Raw genomic sequence first — 24204 nt, 5'->3', positions numbered from 1 at the left:
GGTCTCATTTGTCTGGAGCACCTTATTGGCAAAGTTTAATTTGTCCCCTGCATAACTTTTGGTCTGGCATAGAGAACATCATTTGCAGCAAACTGCCTGACCTTTGAACTTGTTTAAGCAGTAGGTTTTGACCTGCCACCTTTCTACAAAGCTCAGATGTGTGGAGAGCTCCATTAGCCAAGTTGTGGATCTCTGCAGTTCTTCCAGTTAAAGTTATCATGGGCCTCTTGGTTGCTTCTTTTATCAAGGCTTTGCTGGTGAAGTCCATTGACTAATCTGGTGATTTGTGATAGCAATTGGGTTTTCTTGTTTTGTTAGAGGTATCAGGTCAAAAAGGGAGCCATGTATATTTGCACAATAAGAATTCATTTGTTTATTCCATTAAACTATCAGATCACAGCAGTAAGAAAAGCTGCTCCATCTTTTTTATCAGCATCTAAGAGAACCACTTGAAATCTTTAAATCAGTCATCACAAGACTGTGAATCTCATTTAGCAGCTTCCTGTCACCTGTCTAACCTCTCCTTTAGAGTAGCCATATGTAATAACCAAAGCCGTTAGGATCAGCTGGTCAGACCCATGAGAAAATAGGCCGTAGGTTTTGCCTCAGAGTTGATGATTATCGTCTTTCCTCAAGCTGCGCACAAAGCCTGTCTATTTGAGCTGATTGGGTTAAGCCTGCTGATGTCAGTTCTAAGGGAAAATGGCTAATGGCATTCTGCATTTTATTTTGGGACAGATAGTTTTATTTTTATTTCTTCAAATCAAACAACCACATGCAGTTACACAAGAACAGACATTGCTGAGAGAAGTCTGATTAAAACAGGTTGATATAATTTGTTCTAAACAATCAATTCTACAGAAAATCAGACGCTCAACTGTTTGTTACTTCTTGCAGTATTATAATCTCAATGATAAATGTAGAGTTGCCCTGAGAGGCTCTTTTGTAATTTTTCAGAGTATCAGCATTGCCAAACTATGCTTGGAAATTCAGTCAGTTTGGTGGCAGTGAACTATGGCACTATTACAAAGTCAATTAGGTACACTCCAGTCTGCTGGACTCCTATTCTAAGGGTACAGTGTGTGTGGACTCAGCGGTGCCTAAGGCGCCTGTGGTTTGTAGTTAGAGAAGGGAGGTCAGGCAGAAGTCAATTGTTTTGATTGAAGCTGGAGCTTCTGCTTTAAAGGTGAAAATAACATGGAAGCCATTACGCTGCCATGTAGCATTTTAATGTCATGCACTTTCAGTGAGTGATTACAGTGACATGCCTGTGTCAGTCCATTTTGTAGTGGGATGTCTGGGATGATATAGTATATTTGAAAGGTGTCTTATGGTTGACCTGGAGGAGGGCTCTAATTAAATTCACTTTCTTTTATGTAAATTTGATATGGCATACCCTACCTCCTTCCTGTTTTGCTCACCCTTTAGAAGGAGATGCATTGTGACACTGTGATTTGGTGTTTAAAACCACTACAATGATTAGTTTGATGCAAATTAAAGGTCAGCCTTCTAAGCAGACAAGTTTTGACATCTGCAATGTTGTTGTTCACCCGTAACATGAAGCTTTTATGAAGACTTCTTTTACATTTTGACTGTTATAGGTGCAAACAAAGCATAGATTTTCTTAGATATATTTCTTGGAACGTATTCAGTGTCATAATTGGGATTCTGACCAAATTTCTTTCAAAAAGTAAGATTCATTGAATGATTATTTATTCATCTGTTTTACCGTTTCCCATTGTACCGTTAAACTAAAATGGAAAGAAAGCAAAACAAATCAACAGTCCTCTCTCTACACCTCACTGCAGATGACAGCAGAACATAATGGAAATATAGCACTTCCAATATACAGCAGTGCAGTGACCGTTAAAAATGTGCCTCTTTTAAATGAACTGATCAGGGATTGGAGAGTGAGTGATTTAAGCCAGTTGTTCCTGAAGGAATGGAATATGCTGGCAGTGATGGCTGAGCTTTCAACATTTATATTGAATGAATCAACAGAAGCCTTAGAATTGAGTCCACAATTGATATTAAATAATTCAAAGTGAAAATAATGACTTTTATTCACCTATATGTTAGCATAACCACATGGAAAAGAAGAAAAAAAGATTGACTTAGGGGCAGGGATAATCGTACCTGAACCAGGGATGTTACTGGTTTTGACATAATCAGAACATTGCTATTCACCACAGAGTTTAAAATTAAACATCTTAATTGAGGTTTCAGAAGAAAGTTAAGTTGTGCAAGACTGTTCTCTTTAAATACATTATTATTAAAAACATATCATTATAAAAACATACAAGCACTCAGTGCTGTGTGCAGCAAAATGAGTCACTAAATAAAAATACAAACAAAAATCCCAACAAATACACAACCCTCAGTTGTTTTCATGCAAACAAAAAGGGAGTTTTGTGCATTATGACATCTATCTTTTACATCAAAATAAATCAGAAATGCAATAAAAAGAGCACTGGGTGCAAAGATGGAGGGGATTTCACTGCTTAGGAAATTTTCTCCTGAGTTGCTTGTTGAGTAATATGTTTACTGTTACTGTATTCTATTCCCGTTTTTTATGAATTGAGTACGGGTCATCAGTAGTAAAATTAAGTGTAAAACATTTTTCTCAAACTATTTTGGTTGAATCCAGAGTCTCACTATAAATTAACTACTTATTGCTTTGCTTTTGGTATATTTTTTATTTCAAATATTTATGGCTGCATGCAGGTTACAAGCCACATTTTTATAGATTTTATAAAAAAAATATTTTTTCTTGTCCTGATGTCGGTTTTGTGTAGATTGCACATTATCCAAAAGTCAGTATTAATTTCAATTTGTGCTGGCTGACTGATACTTGACTCATTCTTTCCCTCTGGATTCATGAGAATGTGTTAATGTGAAGTTGAAGATAAGCCCTTCCTTACATACTTCAGAACAGCAAAAAAGAAGCAGCCTTTTGGAACCCAAAGCAAAAAAAGGAAATCAAGATGGCATTTGGCACATGTTAATTATTTACTTGAGTGGTTCCACACAATAAGACATGAGTGGTGAACTAATAGAGGAAAAATGTACAATTAGGAAACTCCTTGTAGCAGGAAAAAAACAACAAATTGTGTTTTCAGGCCTAATACTTTTGTGTTCTGTTGGTTTAACTGAACATGAACTGAAAATGGCCAAATCATACCATATCACTATACAAAACAATGTACAATTTACAATAGATAATGTATTATATACCTAAAATCTTCACAACCACCAAACAGAAAACTTGACAGTCTCCGTTTTAAACTTCAGAAAAAAAAAAAAAAAAGAAAGAAAGAAAAGCCATAAAAAATATGACTGTATCTCTAAGTTCTTTTAATTCTGAACTTACACCCACCTATGAACTTTGGTGACTTTTCAGCTTTTCACATTTAATTTGTAAAAGCAAAGTACAGCTCCTGGGAGCATTATGATAGTGAATAGTTCAAACATTTCCTTTTAAATGTCATACTCAGAACTGCTAGATCATAAGTCTGCACACATCGTGATCCTATCCAGTGCTGACCTCCATTAAATCACTCTGTTATGCTCAATTATCCAGCAATAGCTGATTATTACAGGTAATTTAGGACTATTTATATTCACTCTGAGAACATCCGTGACTTTCTTGTTTTTTTGTGGAATAACTTAACTTACATACAAAGAGGTCTCAACAGAGCACTGAACAAGAGAGCAGCAGCGAAGGAATTAAAATTAAGCTGTTTGAGGTTAGCAGGATTGCAGCTGATTTTTATGAATTATGTCTGAAAGACCCTCTCTCAACTATTTTTTTCACAATAAAACAAATTGAAAAGAATGGGAAAATAACATACACAAATATATAAAAATTGAGGAGTTTGTACAGAGAAAAGTATGTTTATCTACCAGAAAAAAAAAATTAGTGCACTTCATATTTACTTCTTCTTTTAACATATTTTATGGGATACTGATTCAAATATTAAAATTTCTCAAAGAACATGTATCTGCCTCGAAGCTTCGTTAAATTATGTTTTACTATTTAGAGCACCGTGTTTGTCTATTAAATTGACTGAAGATGAGTACATAAACGAAAATCTGGAGCATAGACATTTTTTATAAGTGTATATGTGAGCCTGCCTTGACTTGAATATAATTTCAGAATCTTTAATAACTTTTCTTCAGGTTAACTTGGAAAGTGAGCTATTATTATTACAAGTTAATTTTCTAAACTACAGAAAAGTTACTGTTAGGGATGCTCAGATATGAAAAATTGGACAGATGTTGATATCCAATAGTAACACTGGTGTTATGCTAGATTTACCAGTATTTTATATTATTAATTGTTTTTATCTGATTAATCATAAGAAAAATAGATAGATTACTAAATTACTAAAATATTCATTTAAAACAGCCCTAATTTTCACATTTATTAATGTACTGCTCCAGTACATTACAGTGGATTTGTAGGTCGACTGCTTGACTGCTGAGCTGATATCTCTCAAATTGGATGAAACACACAAGGCATTAAATGTCTAACAAAAAATCTGATCAAATATACCAAACCCTCGAAAAAGATGGTCTGTTATTTTTTTTGCTTGCGTTTCCCACATAATTGCCCTAAATGGTGGCATTTTGTTGTGCCTGAGCAGTGAAAAGGTGTTTTACAACTTTTGTAGAGCAGCTGCAACGCAATTGTGACCAAGAGGCCTTGAAAATAGAAAAACAATTTCCAACCAAAGGATTGCTCAGAAGAGATATAAGTAATGGAAATCAGGGAGCAAACTTAACCAAAGCATTTTCAGCTACATTATGTTGGAAAGGCCTAATTATATTATTATACTGCTGGCTTTGATTGTGAAGCTTTATTCAAGTTTATGTGATTGGGGGTATACAAGCTGAGAGGAAAGGCGATACGACAAACGTCTCATAATGCAGAAAAAGTGTTGGCAACTTCAGGCCAAAATGTGTGATTTCAGTTTTTGTAGATTTGGGACATTTTTGAACAGTTGATCTGTCATTAAATGATGTGAAATGTATGTCTTTTCACATATTTTCTGTTGGATCCGTTTATAGATGAATTGCCTCCTCCTTAGCTGCAAAGACATATTTTCTGTTTCTGTTCACATACTTCAAACGGACAGAAATGAAACATTTGCTGTTTGCTGGTATTCCGAAGTTCAGTTGCCATTTATGCATTTGTCTTGCTCTCATATTCATCTCCCTCTGCATATTTTATTCTATCCAGAAGGCAGCACGTTGTATAGATATGTGTAAAAACAAAGAGGTTAGAGATAAGATGGCTCGTCCTTTCTCACAAAGACAGCCACCCTCACTGTGCTGGGCCTCGTACTGCTGCAGGTATTTGTCTATTGGTTTCCATTAATTCCAAGGAAGAGAAGGACATGGTAGAGATAAAGTCAGGATAGCCATCTATGGTGACATGTGAGGAACTGGAGGCTGACGCTCGCTTTGAATGATTTCCACTTATCGAAACCCACCCATTTAAGTAAACACCTAAAATGGCTGATAGTAGAGACTATTTGAGTCAACAGGACAAGTGGGTCATCACAGGCACATCCCCGAGGATGAAAGGTTCTCATGACTGCAGTCAGGACACACGAACATCACCGAGCAGAAAGCCACATATCCAAATAATGAGCTCAAGCTTAAAGAAAGCGACTTATTATTACAGACTGTGCAACCTTTTGTTGAAACTTAAAAATGAGAATGTCGTTCAAATTTCTTAACAGTTTAGTGATTTTTGACAGTTTGTGTAAAGCTGCAGTATGTATATTTTATAAATAATGTTTTTAGCATATTAGTTAAAACTTTCACCATGTTTCATTCACAGTATACCATGACACAAAGTCTGCAAAAAAATTCTATGTCCTTTGCCTCCTCCCTGTGGTCCTGCTGCCATTTGCAGAAATATGCCACTCCCAGTGAGAAACAACCAATCAGAGCCAGGAGGAGGGTCTTAGTGCTGTCAACCATTGTGCTAAAGGCAGGAAAACAACTTACCGTTACAGAAAAAAGTGTTTATCCGTTGTCATTGGGGCGTATGCTAACTCATCCGAGCATGCAGGCTCTGCTGTGGGGAACTAGCTATGCACAATAAGAGAAAAGGTGTGAGCAGGGCCTAGACAAGGATGATTGACAGCACTAAGACCCTCCTTTTGGTTCCAACAGCTTGTTTCTGACTAAGCGGTGTATAAAAGCAGATGGGGAGAAGGCAGAGGAGCCTAATCTTTTTCACACATTATCTGTTTCATACTGTCATGACTTAATGACAGTTTTAACAAATACATAAAAAAAACATGTTTATCAAAGTTATATACTGCAGCTTTAAGCATTGCTGTTTCATCAAAGTGTTGTAAATTAAAAAATCTGTTTAATTATCTTAACTCATTTTAAAACACTTGTAAAAGATCCTTGACTTGCAGTATGTACTATCGTACCACAAGATGTTCATACAGTATGTAACTATAGGGCTCAGAGTTTTCATTTTGTTTTTTTTTTATTTGGTTGGTGCAAAGCTAGAATTTACTGCTCAATTTTCAGAATGAAATAAAAGTCCTCTTTTCTTTAAGAAAGTTTTGCCTGTTGTTGCTAATGATCTGATCCAAATAGTAACCTCATCGCTATCTTCAGGCGTTTTCCCCCAGGCTTTGAAAACAGCTTTTATCAAACCACTGATAAAAAAGAACAATCTAGACAAATCACTACTGCAGAATTACAGGCGGATCTCCAACCTCCCATTCATCAGCAAAGTTATTGAAAAAGCAGTTTTTAAACAATTAACTAACTTCCTAACAATAATGAATCGCTTTGACTCTTTCCAGTCTGGTTTTTGTGCTCACCACAGCACGGAGACGGCCTAGTCAAAGTGTTCAATGATATCCATATGAATACAGACTGTGGGAGAACCACAGTGCTGGTTCTGTTGGACCTCAGTGCAGCTTGTGACACTGCTGACCACGACATTTTACTGAATCGACTGGAGAGTTGGGTCGGACTCTCCGGTCCGGTGGAGTCCGGCAACGACAGGCGCTTAAATTCCGTAACAAAAGTATGTTTTTATCTTTTTTTTTTTAAATCTTTCTTTTTTTCTTTTTCCAAAATCTCTTTCTCTTTCTGTTTATTCAATGTTTTGGTTTTATTTTGTTTTTTAACCATGTAAAGCACCTTGAAATGCCTTGCTGCTGAAATGTGCTATACAAATAAAATTTGATTGATTGATTTTATTGGACCTGTGGAGTTTTTCTAAAAAAGTAAGCATCCTGAAAAACTTCGAGAACTTAGTTTGAACACACTGCTGTCATGAATAAGTTTTCTCTTCTTTCCCAACTTTCCTCTTCTTTTGTGGATGAAATGAAAACCAGCGTCACTAATTAAAAAAACAAAACAAAGCTTTTTGATTATTGTGAACCATATGACACTGCTCTAGCTTTCCTTGTCTTTACAACAATTTTGTCCAAATGATTTTTACAGGAAGCAAAATGAACATCTGTGGTTGCATGTGCACTAATTTATGCAGCTTAAAAGAAGGCCTTCAGGCTACATGATGAGCTGAATTGAACATGTCGAGCACAACTGTTAGAAATGCTTAGACAAACCTCAGATTCAGAAGTTCAACTCTCTGTTCTGTTTTCAGCCTTTAAGAGAACTTTACTGGTTCAACATTATTGATAAAATTACGATACAAAATTGGTTTGTATAAAATTTAACTGAAAACATGACGTTTAACATCACTAAAAAAGGATGGTACATTTTTGACACATCAACATCAAAGAACCTAAGATGGATTTGATTAACCTTTTATCCAAGGATCAATTTTATTGATACCATCATGATTATAAATTCCCTTGAAAAATTTTAATAAATTATGTAACAGTTACTTCCCTCTTGCTATGACACAACTGCATAAACAGTATGTTGTAATTTAATTTGTATGTAATTTTTTTTTTTTTTTTTGGGGAGATGTAAAGTTTTATTTCTCTACAAATGAAATTTTGAATACCACCTTTATAGCAAAATGTTGTTTTTGGTGTCCATGAAACCTAAACGTAAGTAACTTTTGACCATTTAAAGCCAAACTGAGGCAGGCGGTTTTCAGTTTAATCCATTCTATTTATTTCTGTGTGGGAGACTTGCATCTAGACGTGTGTAGGTGGTGGATAAACACCAGACAGAGCCAACCGTGAGAAAAGTGTGACTAATTAATTTGTTGTCCATTGATTACGTCCTGTCCTTCTAGTCACACTGGTCAGTTCCTGTGACTGCTGCCATGGCAATAAAGTAGTGCCTGCCTAAAATGATAATAAGCACAAGAATACTGTAATTTCAGGTAGTTGCTTTTGAAGAGTTTTGCTTTTGCAGGGAAATTGGAGTGTCCCATTTTTGTCTGAACATGCAAATTTTTTTAACTTTGCATTACAAAGCTGCTCTTTTAGTTATTTTGTGCAAAGTCTCACATTGCACAAAATGTGAGACTTTTGTGTTGGGCAACAGCATCACTCTCCTGCTGTAGTAAAAAACCAAAGTATTCACAGAAAGAAGATACCTTCTGCATATCTGCATTTCATTCCTAGATTTAAGAAAATGCCAGTGCACATCGCCAAATTTAACATACAAAAGCTGTGCAAAAAAATACTAACAAATATTTATTTTATTGAAAGTTTCTTAAGTTTGCACATAGATACATTAACTATCCATCCATTTTCTGAACACCCTTGTCCCTCAGTGGGGTCGGGAGGGGTGCTGGTGCCTATCTCCAGCTAATGTTCCGGGCGAGAGGTGGGGTACACCCTGGACAGGTCGCCAGTCTGTCGCAGGGCAACACAGACACACAACCATGCGCACACACACCTAGGGGCAATTTAGACAGACCAATTAACCTAACAGTCATGTTTTTTGGACTGTGGGAGGAAACCGGAGTACCCGGAGAAAACCCACACATGCACAGGGAGAACATGCAAACTCCATGCAGAAAGACTGGGGCCGGGAATCGAACCCAGAACCTTCTTGCTGCACGGCAACAGCTCTACCAACTGCGCCACTGTGCAGCCCCAGATACATTAACTATTGATTTGTTATTGAAATTAATATTACAATTACAATTGGCTGAAAAGAGTAAACAAAGTATCATTTCAAACGTGTTTTGCTCTGAGAGTCAATGCCTTAATATACATGTTGTTAAAAAATACCTCGACAGAGTCCCTTTTGTTTTCCCGTTTATCTTTTATTTTGTTACACAAGATATATCAAGTGATTGAAGGAAACAAAATCCTAAAGGTAGCAAACTTTATTTTTCCTGAAAACTGAATGTTTTTTTTTTTTTTTTGATTTTCATTTTTGATATATTTAGTGATATAACATCACTAGATGTTCTTTTCTTGTTTCAGGTGGTGTGTGCATCTCACAGTCAGTTAAGATTCCCCGAGAGCCAAAGCAAGGAGAGTTTGACAAGATTATGCGAAGACTTGGAGAAAATACAAATGCAAGAGTCGTCATACTTTTTGCCAACGAAGACGATATCAGGTAAAGCCTGGATTAGCTACATACTGTAATAGTGCTTTGAAGATAAGAAAACCAGGACTACAGCAGACACAGGAGTTTCTACCTGTCTACCGGCCCACTGTGTAATGGATTGTGAATCAAAATCAAAGCGGAGCAGGTTGGGATGCTGACCTTATCCGTGGCAACATCTGTTTCCTCTCCTTCGCAGGCGACTACTTCATGCAGCAAAAAAGGCCAACCAGACGGGTCATTTTATCTGGGTGGGTTCAGACAGCTGGGGCTCAAAGAGCGCTCCAGTTGAGAACCAGGAGGAGATGGCAGAGGGAGCAGTCACCATCTTGCCGAAGCGCCAGTCCATCAAAGGTAAAATGAGCAGTGCGCAAGCATCATATGTCCTTGTCTTTTTAAAACTCTGTGCAGGTGTTAGTGGAATATTCACCTCATGTGAACCAAGGTTGTTTCTATTTCTTTTAATGCTTTACATGTGCAGTGTATAACAAAACATTATTTTTTTGACACATTTCTTAAAACCGTCACCATATGGTGACAGTATGAGACAGATAACCTGTGACAAGATCAATCTCCTCCACCCCCTCCCTAAGCTACTATTGTTTGAATGCACTAGTCCCAATTTACCCTAAAAAAAAAAAAAGACAACAAATCAGAGCGAGGAGGATTGTCTTAGCACCGTCAATCAACCATATTTCTTGTTGCTTAATGTTCTAATGGCAGCAAAACAACTTATCGTAACAGGAAAACAGTTTACCTGCTTTCACCAGTGGCTACACTAACTAGCCTGAGCTAGTTAGTCTGGGTAGCAATTCTAGCACAGGACAAGTTGGTACACTGCAGCAGCACCTTATCAGGCAACAAAGGAGGAGCTGAAGGGGGGGAATGAGCAATGCCACATGAGGAAGTGATTGACAGCGCTAAGACCCACCTCCTGGCTGGCATTGGTTGTTTCTGGGAGCACTGGGAGAAGGCAGAGGAGCTAAACTTTTTCACAGACCATCTGTCTCATACTATACTGTCACGACATAGTGACAGTTTCAATAAATATAAAAATATATATATATATATAAAAAAAATATATATATATATATATATATATATATGTGTGTGTGTGTGTTATTTTATAAAAGTTAAATACTGCAGCTTTAATGGAAAAAATGTTTAACAAAAATTGAGTACAAGTAGTTAATAAATTTGAAATATGCACATATTCTGTATAATGGTTTGTAAAACACACTCAGTTATACTACAGGTTATCATTTAGCCTTTGCTCTGAGATTGTATCACCTGTATTGATTACATTGGCTGAACTTATGACAGCGAACTCATTGATGTTTTCAGGGTTTGACAGGTACTTCATTAGCCGCACACTGGAAAACAACAGAAGAAATATCTGGTTTGCTGAGTTCTGGGAGAACAACTTCAAATGCAAACTCAGCCGTCACGCCGTGAAGAAAGGGTCCGGTCTCAAAAAGTGCACAAGTAAGATCTTCTCTTGTTCAGGAAAAAGCTATCTGATGTGTGTTTGTTTAAACGTTTACCCGACTCCAAAATATTCTGTCTACATCTGTGACACATTGGGCTCATCGTGAAAGTGTTTTGGAAAGCATTGCCCACCTATAAAAAAGTTGAAGTGCTATACATTCTCAATTCAAACCCACAGTTCATCTGGCAGCTCGTTTTACTGCTGCTCTGTACTTTTGCTGACTCATGTTTGTTTACCCATATGGCCATAATGAGTGAAAGGCTTAGATGGGCTACATGAAAAAAGCCGGCTCCATGCCATTCTTTTTACGGCTTTTTAGTACAATCTCACTGCGTGGAAAAGGAAAAGCATTGCATAATTTAGAACTCTATTTAGTGGGACAATATACAGTGATAGAAAAGCGTAAGTTCCACTCTAAAGTATGCTGTGCAGACATTTACCAAAAGTAAAAGAAAATATATACAACCTCATATAAATAACAACATATTCCTTATTACAGATTTTTTGTTGTTTTTCAGCAGAGTTGACTGGACTGCTGTTTTTCCATACAGCAGTCCAAACAGTTGCTAATCTGAGGCATCTGGCTAATTGCCAGTAATTTAAGCACTAATACAGAAGCAAATAAATGAATACTTCTCTATCGTTATGTATACTTATTTATAATATTCAATTTGCCTCAGTAATTTACAAAACTCCACTGCCACTGTCTGCAGGAGGGAACTCTAGAATCACTGAGAAAAAAAGCTACTTTTATTTAGTTCTTTTTCTGTCTGGTAATCTGAAAAGATGTGGGGTTTTCCTAATAAAACTAAATAATTGCTTGTTAGTAATGTGAGTTGCAAAAATGAAGGATGCTATCCAGACTTTTCTGTCTAATGAGACCAGTCAGTCTGGGCCATAACTTGTCACTGATAGAATGTCATGCCATCGTCAGTTTGTCATTACCTTGCCTATATTTAGTTGGGATAAAATTAACCCTTTAAAAAAAAAAAAACTTCACTATAAACCAATCACTCCCCTTCCATGACAGTGAATTCAGGTTTTTATCTGAGCTTCCAATTTGGCACTTGAGTAAAGTGCTATTTTAAGACATTGTAGAAAATGAATGGTGGGTAGAGCAGTTTAACTATTTTAGGTTTTGAACAAGAGCTGATCAAAGGTAATCCAGATTCTTTGACCACAGCAAAGTAGCCCTTCACCACCAAATTGCCAAATTGAAAGCTGCAATTCAGATGTTAAATTTAGTGTCAACCCTTCCACCTTACAAACTTTTCAAACCCCCTCAGCCTTTCCACATTTTGCCACATTGAGACCTTTAACTACCAGCAGAACCAACAGAAAGTAGCACAGTTTAGAGAAGTGGAAGGAAATCTGTGGATAGTTTTCAGTTTTCCTTACAAATAAAAAAAAATGTGATGGGAACATGGAATCAACATTTGATATCACCCCTGAATAAACTCCAGTGCAGCTACATCCCTTTAAAGGCCACCTAAATATAGAGTCCGTTTGGTTGTAATTTAATCTCAGCATAAATAAAGCTGTTCTTTTACAGTTTGTTAGGTTAGGCAATAAGTAATAAGTGAACTGGCTCACCTATAAGCCAACTTCAATGAGGTCATCCAGATAAACTGACAGGACTGGTAAGTACTCTGAAGTAGGCAGCATATATCTATAGCTCAGGTTGGAGAGCGTTGTCAAGACAACTATTAATCTGGCCATTGTACTGTAAGAGAATGGCAAAAACAAAGCTATTGTTGAGACAAAGCCATAGAAAGAACCAGTTTGTCTCAAGCCATGTGGGAGAAAGAGACGGGGTGAGACTAAATTTAGATTTTCTGTATTGCATGCAAAATGTCATCATATCCCCTGAATACACAATCCTCGCAGTACAACACGGTAGTGACAATGGCATACTGTGGGAATTCAGCAGGTACAATCTATGTGATGTTTATTTATTTTAGATACCTTTTTTATACACCAGTAATGGCGGAAGCAAAAAGAAGTTAATTTAGTATTATAGCCAACACATTTAATTTGTTGTGGATCTCGTTATTTTCACTAAAATGGTGCATTTGGCAGGTGTTTCTGCAGTGCAGGTTAACGTGTATATTAGTGCAGTATTAACTTTGCAATTATGTTGTTACAGTTTAATTTTGTCTCTATTTTTATAAGCATTTTGTGTTTTACCCTCCTTGAGGACTGCAGGTGGAAATTAGCCTATGGCTAAATCCGATGCAGTGCATATGCCACTTTATAGTGGGATTAATGTTCCTGTACATACTCCCAAATGAATAACCTCAAACTCAAAATCATCAGAATTGTTCTTTTTTTCTTATGCTATGTACAGTTCAAAGCTTTCTTGCATCATAACTTCCTCTCTACAGATTTTGTTGCACTGTGGGCTTCCACCTTTCCCCCCCAGCACTATGTGCTCTGCTCTGCTAATGCTGCAGGCATAATATGAGGAAATAGATGCAACCCCAGGAAGAGTGTAATAATGGCATTACTCCAGTTGGAAGCACTAAGGTGTGCCTTTACCAGTGTTTGATGCAGACAAAAAAATCTACGATGTAAGAATTGAAGAAGGTTGGCTGGCTTTTTCCAGAAAAAACAAACAAACAAAAATATCTTCATCCACCACCACCAACAATGACTCAAATGTCTATGGCTAAAATATTTAAAAATAAAGAATTAAAGATGTACTTGTACATAAAATAAAAATATTCATAAACCTTAATGTCAATGTATTTTATTATTATTATTATTAGTGTATGTTTATTTATTCATGATATAACAGCACACAAGGTTTTTCTTTATCTAAGGAATCCATACCACTTATCAATCAAGTGGAATAGATTCCTTCACAAAGCAATACAAACAGTGTTATATTGTGTAGGGGTCCAAATAAATGCCTTTTTTAAACATGAGGGGGGCACGTCCCTGTCACACACACTTATTGCAACTCCCATGCTCCACCCCATCAAGTTTTCTTCTAGGACTGCTCCATCCATTTTTATGTGAAATATGACTGATTAACTGGTACTTGTTATAAATAAAATACATTGCCGGGGGATGATGCTGCCAGTACAAAAACATTTAAATTTTGGATTGTGTGCTCAGGGTGATGTACAACTTTATTTACCCCAAAAGTATCATTTTTTTCCCCTATGAAAACCTAATTATTAGTTGTCCTGGGAAGTGCAGAACTGAAACTTATGACGACATGTGAAAAAATGGTCAGAAAATATTTAGAATGTATTGGTAAAACAAAATATCTAAGCATTGTATAGACCTGCTTAGAAAATTATTTTTCCTACTATGTTCTCACTCTCACATTGAATAATTAATAACTACAACATTGGAATTGATACTGGAAATGTTCTGCTAAGGAACATATTTATGAACACAGAGTTCTCCTGAGGAGTGTCACAATATGATTAAGATAACTCCTGCCTGAAGGATACATTAGACGATCATCCTCAGAGTTCTTCATCTCTAAAGTCATGCACAGTAGAGGAATTTCTGATTTGATCTGCTTGATACAATCCAGATTTCCATTTGATATGGGGACTAAGCTTTAATTCTGTTACTGAATTGTGACAGATACTTTATTTGTGTCAATCATATCTATATGCAACCTGTTTGCTGACATTATTCAATTAAAATCTGCACAGGAATTGAAAACACTAAAGTCTAGCATCGAAAGCTTCAGGACATCTGGCCACTTAAGGACTGAAATCCTTACAATCAATCATTCATTTAATTAACATGTTAATCTCAAAATATTATTTTAAAAGTGGGGGATTTTAATAGCACTGCAAATGTTTTTGAGGGAGACCACAATATGGACTGGAAAACACAAAACTAAGGCTGCCAGCTTTTCAGAGCAGCTTGGAATGAGAATTGCTCCCAAAGGAAAAGAAGCTGTGATTGTGGGTAGGAGACTGAGGTCCAAACGTATTTAGTCTCCCACTTAGAAACAACAAGGCTGCTTTGGATGCGTTAGAATAGCAATTCAATCTTAAAAAGATTCAGGTCTGACAAAATAACAGCTGTGAGAAGACGTCAATCAAAAATAAAATTACATCAAAGAACCTGTGCTGGCTTTTTTATTCACCCGGTATTTTCAACTTCTGAATGTAGAAAAAAATCCTCATCACCAGTATTCTAGATCAGCTAAGAGTCATGAAAACGAAACGCACCCAGAGAATAGCGGTGCGTAGATGATTTAGCGGAGACAATAACTAAATCTCATTGGGATTCTTTCAATTCATTTTCAACCCCAAACCAGTACTGTGCATTCATGCCTGGTATGAATGTCAGGCGTGAATTTTTCTTTGATTTAAGGGGAGGATGATGGGGTACAGATTTCTACCCCTTAATAATATAGATTTTTTTTGGTCCACATTATTAAAGTATGCATTAAACTGTATTCACAAAACTATTTTCTTACATTACAGTATCATGTATGAGGAAATGTATAAATCCCTGCCTTTAACAAGGATAATGAAATGTCTGCAGGCTTAATAATGGTTACATGACATGCAGCATATGGCTTTACTATATATGCAAGAAATCTGGCAATAGCCGATGATGTAAAAGCTTCTCTAAGGAGTAACACATTTCATAGTGGAATGAGCCACTACCTAAGGGCAGAAGGATAGAGACAGAAAGATGCATAGTTGCTGCGGTAAGAAAGACTATGTAATAAATGGAGTACTATACTTTTAAAATAATACTTGCAGGGTACTAACCTAAATCACAATATAGAAAATAAATTATTATATTACTGGAACTAAACCTACATAATTAGTGTTAAACATGAATATGTCTATGTTCAATCACTGAAAAGGATATTTTATGTGTATTAAAGGGAAAAAGAAAAATGCTAACCATTTTTACAATGATTAATCAAGTGCATTGTTAAAAAGTTGGAGCCATAGCGTACCTGCAACACGATGTTGCAGGTACGCTATGGCACCCATACATCTGCATCCATACATCCTGCTTGGAGCTAATTTAAAAGGTTAATAAAATCTACAATCAAATTTTACCTTAAAGTAATGTGCAACACAAAATATATTAAAAGTATAATTTGACAGTGTTGCATAACCACCATTGACCAGGAGAAACAGCACAATGAATCAATATCTTTAATAGACACAAAGTTGAACAATTACTGTCACATTTCTACTGAAGGGGAGTTTTGTGAATTGGATTATTTGCATATTTAAGCTCTATTTTAGAACAGAATGCACTACTTTCAGAAAAACAAAAGGAACTAAAACCCACCACCTTATTTCTGTAAGTTAAAGGCGCTAACCACTGAGTAATCACACCACCTGGAGCCAGATTTGCAAATACACAATGTATAATCCTCCACACAGTCATGGGTATTTCTAAATAAGACTGAGTCATGACATTATTCATGCAGTGTGTCCTTATAGGAATTATGGCATAGAAACTGAGATCAGTTTATCATCCCATAGAACAGCATGAAAAGGAATAAAACATAGGATAACTCTTTGATGTAGCTTTCCCAGATGTGTGCATTTGTTTCTCATTTGTAATAACTTTCAAGTAAATATATACAGAAGATCAGGAACTAATTCAATTTTAGATCAAAAATGTCAATCACATACTGTCCTGTCTTGCTTATATGAGTAGGAATAAATTAAACATCCATCTCTTTTGAATCTTTTTTTTCAGTGCAAACCCAAACCTCCCACAGTAAGCAGATACTGCTTACTGTGTAAGAAAAATCAAGTGACAAAACATCATAATATGTTTGCTTTACAGCAGTTTATTATCAGGGTTTTGCCAAAACACAACAGCCTGTATGAAATTTGTTTCACTAAAATAAAAAAAACGGTACTCAGAGCAGTAGAGTGGTGAGTGTTACATGACACTAGCTAATGGAATCTGTGCTGTGAAAATGTACATTACTCTGACTCATGTTAGCTGTTGTAGGGCCGCAGGTAATTTCCCCTTCAACTATTTCCTTTTTACTGTTTATGAACAACAAACTTATACATTTTAAGGGCATCCAAAAATAGTTTTCCCATTAAAATAATAGATTAGCACTCCCATATTGTCTACATTGCAGAACATCTGCAACATTTTCAGTTTTCTGATGGCTTCTTTGTATTACAAGTTAAAAATAACCAATGGAAGAGGAATGAGGTACAAAATGTAGCCCCACAGGGATAACTTGTAAGAGACTAAATATTTAGGAGACAAACAATGCCCTGTGGTAAAAATATGTGAAGGGCCAGAAAATGATTTTTTTTTAATGCAGCAGAAAACTTCAACTAAAATGTAAAACAGTCCAGCATTTTATTCAGTGGGTAAAAATTCCCACTTTGGGAAATAATAGCTTTTAATAAAATGACTGTTTCTGCTAACAAATTCTATTACAATAAAAATGGATGAAACATATTTTTTACACTCAGTTGTCAACTGAGAAGTATATCACTCCAGCATAAGAAGGCCTGCAAGGTCTCTGCAGATCTGATTGTCTGCAGAGACAGGCCTCTCTGTGTGGGCCTGCCTCTTTTTTAAAGGCTCTGGGAACCTTTTTATTCTCTATGGCATCATGAACTAGCAATATATTTCAAATATACTGCTAAAAAAAAATAAAGGGAACATTTCATTTTAATTTTGTGTGTGGCTCCAAATCCAGGCCTCCATTGGTTAATAAATTTGATTTCCATTGATGATTTTTGTGTGATTTTGTTGTCAGCACATTCAACTTTGTACAGAACAAAGTATTCAATGAGAATATTTCATTCATTCAGATCTAGGATGTGTTATTTGAGTGTTCCCTTTATTTTTTTTGAGCAGTATATACATGTGGCTTTTGTCAGAAGAATGGACATGGACATTAGGATGTCTTCAGAAAAATTCAACATATCTTGACAATCTCAAATTTAATTGTTCAACAGACACAATATCAGCTTCTCTCCATGGCCATTTCAGTTCTTGCACTTCAACCTTAGAGAAAACTTGAGATGAGCTAAAGAGAAATAAATATAAAAGACTAACGCACTGAATATCATAGAAAGCCTTGCAAAACAATGTCCCCTTTACAAAAAAACTGTTCAAAGGAGAGGTGCCAAAAGTTGAGGAGATGGCAATTTCGAAAAAAAAAAAAAAAAAAAAAAAAGTATTAATTGAACTTTGCCTCTACTGGATCATACTTTTGTTTTTCTCAACATTATGTGCTAAATGTGGTAAAATATTATCTTATTTGCTAAGTGCTATTTGCACTTCTTTAAAAGTTCCATTAAGAGTGAAGGGGGCAATAACATAGGTGTTTTCACCTTATCAAGATGTTTGGTGAAAAGGTTAAAGACTCTTTAGAAATGCCAAATGCTCACCCCACTCAGTACAGATCTTCTAATGCCAAGTTTCCCTATTTGCTTGGTTTTGGGGCAATGAGAATGAGTCAGATTTCTTTTGTAGCATATGCGTTGTTTCTGCTCAGATGAAGAGCGCTGCAGTGTCCCTGAGGCAGCTGCGCAAGAGCCACATGCGCTGTCCTGCAGAATTATCTGTGTCCAGAGGAGGTAACTCTGCTTCTTAGCATGATCAAAGTATATAGATGTGCATGACTCACTGTGGGAAGAAGGGGAAAGCTGTTCCTTTCCCTATGTGAAGAGGTAAAACTGATATTGATTAAAGCAGAGAGAGCATAGATAAGGTAGAACTGAAACCAGTCAAACTGTGGACTCTGCTTTGCCTGCGCATTAATGATGTGGGAGAGCTGCAGAAAACAAAGCAATACAGACAAAGCGAACATGTGCTTTTCCATCCAACCATCTATTTTTTAAACCGCTTATCCTGAAGAGCCTTGCAGGGTGGCTGGAATGTTTCCCAGAATGCACTGGGCAAGAGATAGGAAATATTTTGGAAAGCTTGTCGGATTTGTAACAGGAGGATTTTCTTTTGTATTGTAAAAATGAAATTCAGCACAGAACATGGTTTATCTATTTAACAGAGATACTGAAATGTAAGTTTTTGCACTAAATCAGGGTAGTAAAATGCACTTGGTGTTTTGTGCAAGCATGCCCTAATATTAACTTCTGTAAATCATTAAATTATTAGTATGTTGCACCCTGTGGCATCATGTAGGTGTAATGGAAGCCTAGATTGCTTTCATGCCTGCTTTCAGGTCATGTGCCTCGTTGGATCTGGCATCTCTCATATTCCTCTTGACAACAGCCCATAGATTTTCTATAGGGTTCAGGTCAGGGAAGTTTGCTGGCCGATCAGGATCACCAATGTCATTGAACCAGTTTTTGGTATCTTTGGCAGTGTGGGCAGATGCCAAGTCCTGCTGGAAAATAAAATCAGCATCTCCAAACAGCTTGTCAGCAGAAGGAAGCATGAAGTGCTCTAGATTTTCCTGCCAGATGGCTGTATTGACTGTAGACGTCAGAAAACACAGTGGACCAACACCAGCAGATGATGAGACACCCAAGATCATCAGACTGTACAAACTTTACACTGGACTTCTAGCTACATGGATTCTGTTCTTCTCCACTCTTCCTTCAAATACTGGGATCTTAATTTCCAAATGAAATGCAGAATTTACTTTCATTTGAAAACTGGATTCTGAATCATTGCACAGCGGTTCTGAGACCCACAGAAGAACACAAGATTCATGTATAACATATCAGTAACTTAAGGCTTATGTCAGTTCAAAGTGATGAACAATGCAAGAAGAGCAGAAGAGAGTCCAACGTTTCTTAAAGTAGAAAGTGTGGTCTCCGAGTTCAGTTTGAGTGTATGGGCATTACTGAATGATTCCTGTGAAAGCCTGGGGCTTGTTGTTGAGGGGGAAACAGAAAGATGGGCAAAGGAGTAAGAGCCCAAAGTTCAAATGTGTAGGGCAGTAGGACAAGATGGGAAGGCATAACAGGGAGAGAGCTGAGGTTTCTGACAGACTTATGGATAAAGCTGTCACTAAGAATACTGGTTTTGGCCCACAGACTCTGGAGTCTTTTTCCAGATAGTGACAGACAGAAGACACCAAGGGAAAGGACAGAAGGAATCCCCAAATTCCCTGTGTAGACAGAAAGGCAGACACTTGATAATAAAAAACTTCACCAGTAATGGGCACAGACCACAACAACATGGCGACAGACATCGTTACATAAACTCAGCCTATCCATGACGTTATGTGCTTCATAGTGGGATAGTAGGACAAGGCTGGATAGGATTTAGCTATTGATCGTTTTTCAAAGTTTAGAAAACTTATTTTGTATCGTCCAACTTGTTTCCAAAGACTGCACATTAGCCAGTAGGGATAGCCAGTTTGTGACTTAGCCGAGCCCTGTTGGATCCCTCCATGATCTCTGAGGGGTGGAGTAAGTTATAAGACTATGTCTTCATCATTGCTTTTAAATTAAGAATTAATACAAATAATACTTTACAGGGTTTTGTCTCATTATATCCATACACATGTACTGGCTTCTGAAAATATTGCTAATTGACTTAAGTGATATCCCGTTTTGAAAAAGAAAATGAAATTCCAATCAAATGATACTCTCCTCTCAGATTTATATAGTTCAATAGATGCTTTTTTAAAAGAAGATGTATTTGTGTTAACACACACCAATCTATATAATTATTCTAACAAGTTCACACTAATGATCAGTTAATAAGGTGAAACCAATAACTGGCAGGCAGCTTCTTCTAACCCACCTAATTAGAATCAAAGGTGTCTGTTTTCAAACTGTGCTTGTGCATTTGGAATTAGTTTTTTCATCACATTCAAATAAAAATGTGATGAAAAATAAATAAATGAAGACTGTCACTGTCTTCATTTAATTTTAAGAACTGGCATCAGCATAAAAATGCACTAAATATGCTAAATAGTAAAACCTTCAAATTGAAGAGGCTGTAGGTTTTTGTTTTCTTCTGGATAAAAATCATACCATGAGAATCAGGGGGATATTTGTTGGTAAAAAAAAATTATAATAATAATTAATTAATAATAATAATAATTTAAATTGAATGGAAATGGAACAAAAATGTGATTATAATCAAGACATGTATGTGACATCTGAAATACTGTTTGACAACCCTGTCCTAAAAAGAGTGTACAAGTCTTTCAGGTGGGAAAACAAATGCAAAGTTGGTATCTGATTCAAAACTATCACCATGACAGTTAAGTAAGTTAGACCTTTTTTACCAGCAGCTAATTCAGAGGGATAAAGCCAGATGCTAACTACAGCTCATCAGACAAACAGCAAGCTGTAACTCAGGGACAATTTTAGCTAGCATGAACTCTTAGACATTATGTACTGAGAATGATTTCAGCATCTTAACACCAAAAATGTTGCAGATTAAAATCTGAAGACATACCATCCAACCAAATTCTTTGATTCCACTTACAGAAAATATTTAGCTTATTCTCCAATTTGTTCAAATGTATCTATTCAGGAATACATAAAATAAAGATTTAAATACTATATATCCAATACAAATAAGTGATATTTAGTTCTGGAAGTGCCCAATGTTTACCAGCTGTGAAGTTTGCATCCCAAATAACATCTTTTAACAGAAAGTGACCAGATGATGACCAGCAACTCAGCACAGAAAAACTTTCTAATCTGTTTGAACATTCATGAACATGTTACCCTGCAACCTTGAATGGGTGAGGATAATGTATAAGATGATCTTCCCTCAACGTGTGATGCTGTGGTATGAGAAAGATGAGACACACACGTTGAGCTTCCTTCACATTCAACCGGAAGATTTATTCTTCTTGTGTGCTCAATCTTCTCTATGCCACCAACGCGACAGCGCCCCTAGCGGTTGTGTGTGGAATTGCATAGGACTAACTAAAATAACACTAAAGAACTTAGTACAGTGAGAAATTAAAGATACAAAAATAAAAATTATGCTGGGGTGCCTATTTTCTTACATATCGTTTTTATTTACTAATAACTTGTTTTTCACCCCTCTACAAACACAAATAATGAACTTATGAAAATGCTATTTAGCTAAGGAAAAATACTGAAATCAGACCACTATGGAGGATAGCTTGTAGTTTCATACAACTGTTTAGCAACTGGAAGCTCTAAAAGAAATGTATTACATACATCTTTTCTGATTTAGTGTAATCAAATGTATATGCCAATATAGCAAAGTATATGTGTTTTTAGCTTTTCAAATATAAACATCAGTAAATTATGTCTTCCTGAAAACTTACCATTAATGTAATATTTGTATTTTCATTGAGGCTTTTCATTGAAATGAGGCTTAGGCTGCTCAGCAATATAAATGATTTATATAGATAGATCTTATTTTTCACATCAGATATAACTTTCCACATAGAAGATTCAAAGGAAAAAATATAGGATTTTAAAAAAGGTGCATTTGGGACATGCAGCAGTGGTGTCAGATTTATTAGAGAGGATACACAACTGTCTTGGCAGGAAAAGACTGGCTTGCCTCTGGCTCATCACAAGCTGAATAAAAAGGTCAAAAGTCTTTAGCCCACACTCTCTGTCACATGAAGTCTCGTGTGACTTCTCAGTGGAGAACACCCACACTTTGCCTGCGCTTTATGTAATCTAAAAGGGTTTCTCTGAAATGCCAGCCGGGGAAATGTGTGTAAGAGAGCCAAAATGCTGATGAGAGGGAGATAAAGAGAGAGACAGTGGGGAAAAAAGGAAAATGGTCTTATGGAAAATACACAACAGAAAGTTAGTGTGGGTGGCCTGCCAAGCCTCCAAGGGAAATATCACTCTGACACCCACTGTGGCTCACAGGATTCCCCATGGCATCAGTGTGACGGCCAAAACTGTGGCAATCTCTGTCCAATCAGGGGCCTGTGGCTCCTAATTACCGAGTCGTAACCTCCAACAATAATTCATGCATTTCAAAAGCTCATGAGATAATAGGGGACATTAAAGCCCCTCTGGTGTGAAGCAAGGAGCTGGAGACACTGGGAATGAAAGACAGCTGACAGAAAGCAACCTCCTCAGATTCAGGGTCCAGGACTCCCTCAGATTGAAGAGGCCAATGAAAATCGCCTTAACCATTGGAAAGGGTCTGTTGAATGATAATAAAAAATTTGCTATGAAATGCTTTGTTACAGAATGATATTATTTATACCATGAGTCAGTCTGTCTTTATGATTATTACTGAATGGAGAAGCATTCTTCAAAATAAACCAAAATGTTGTTTTTTAACATATAAAGTGTTGCATTTTTCTGAGATTATCTGAGGGATACATTTGTACATTCACAAAAGTCCCTTTCCTCTAACTCTTCCAATCTATGGGCAGTCTCTCTCAGGTCAGAGTGCTGTGCTGTGTTAATGCCTGCTTTGCAAACTTCAGAAACCACTTTTTGTAAAGAGCAAAGCCTGCCTTTCTCAGGTTCAGCACACAGAGCTTGGGTCTTGATGTTGACCATTAGGAGAGAAGCTGCCCGCCAGGCTCCACCGCCCCTCCCCTATTGTTTAAAATAACAAACATATATTAATTTATGTTACACTGTATAATCAAATACAATGCAATAGTTCTTATTTCCTAATTGTTGGATGCAATATTTATCAAATGAATTTATTTATCAAGCAATGTATGTTTATTGCCAATTACATCAGAAAATAGATGGAAGCTTTTATTATATAGTTTTCTATATAATATAAGATTCTTCTTTGATATGTTAACATTTACTTTGTTACTTTGTTATTTTAAAATATGTCATATTTAACACATTCAGATAGAAAACAATTTTAATCACTGTTGGTTTCACTTAACAGTTTTTGTAAATATTGCAATGACAATTCAGTTGCACAGCAATAAACAGTTGGTCTTTTTTGCCGAACATTACAATCATAATTGCAGAAATTTAGCAGCATATCCCTTGTTAGAGTCTTATTAACTTGCAAAGCCTAATTGGATTCCATTTAGCAGTTTTATGCTGCTCTATCATTAGCTCATCCACAGTAATTAGTCTATTGTTAATCTAAATTGAACACACCTGATTTATTTTTATTTTTTTTTGTTTATAATCTCTTATGCACAGCAGAGTTACAATGTGAATGGTTTATGATTTGAGGCTTAGGGAGAGAAAGGGTGAGTTAGGATTGACATATTGTGTCTTCTTCACCGGCATTACCTTCTTACAGCAATTAACAATCACAAAAACTATGGAACAACTTGGCCAAAA

The 24204-nt window shown here is 36.4% G+C and overlaps 1 protein-coding gene across 1 annotated transcript in view; it reads left to right on the top strand.

Moving 5' to 3' along the window:
• The window catches only part of LOC106952242 (metabotropic glutamate receptor 4), a 168312-nt gene that overhangs the window by 130767 nt on the left and 13341 nt on the right, over positions 1-24204 (top strand). The window contains exons 4-6 of the mRNA XM_015040243.1: positions 9402-9537; positions 9725-9879; positions 10870-11010. Of these exons, the coding sequence (XP_014895729.1) occupies positions 9402-9537; positions 9725-9879; positions 10870-11010 (432 nt within the window). The remainder of the gene's footprint in view (positions 1-9401; positions 9538-9724; positions 9880-10869; positions 11011-24204) is intronic.

This window comes from Poecilia latipinna, unplaced genomic scaffold (assembly GCF_001443285.1).
Source record: "Poecilia latipinna isolate Pla-1442-1.1 unplaced genomic scaffold, P_latipinna-1.0 Scaffold502, whole genome shotgun sequence".
Classification (NCBI taxonomy): Eukaryota; Metazoa; Chordata; class Actinopteri; order Cyprinodontiformes; family Poeciliidae; genus Poecilia; species Poecilia latipinna.
The sequence above is the reverse complement of the archived record's forward strand: the minus strand, read 5'-3'. Positions and strand labels throughout refer to the sequence as shown.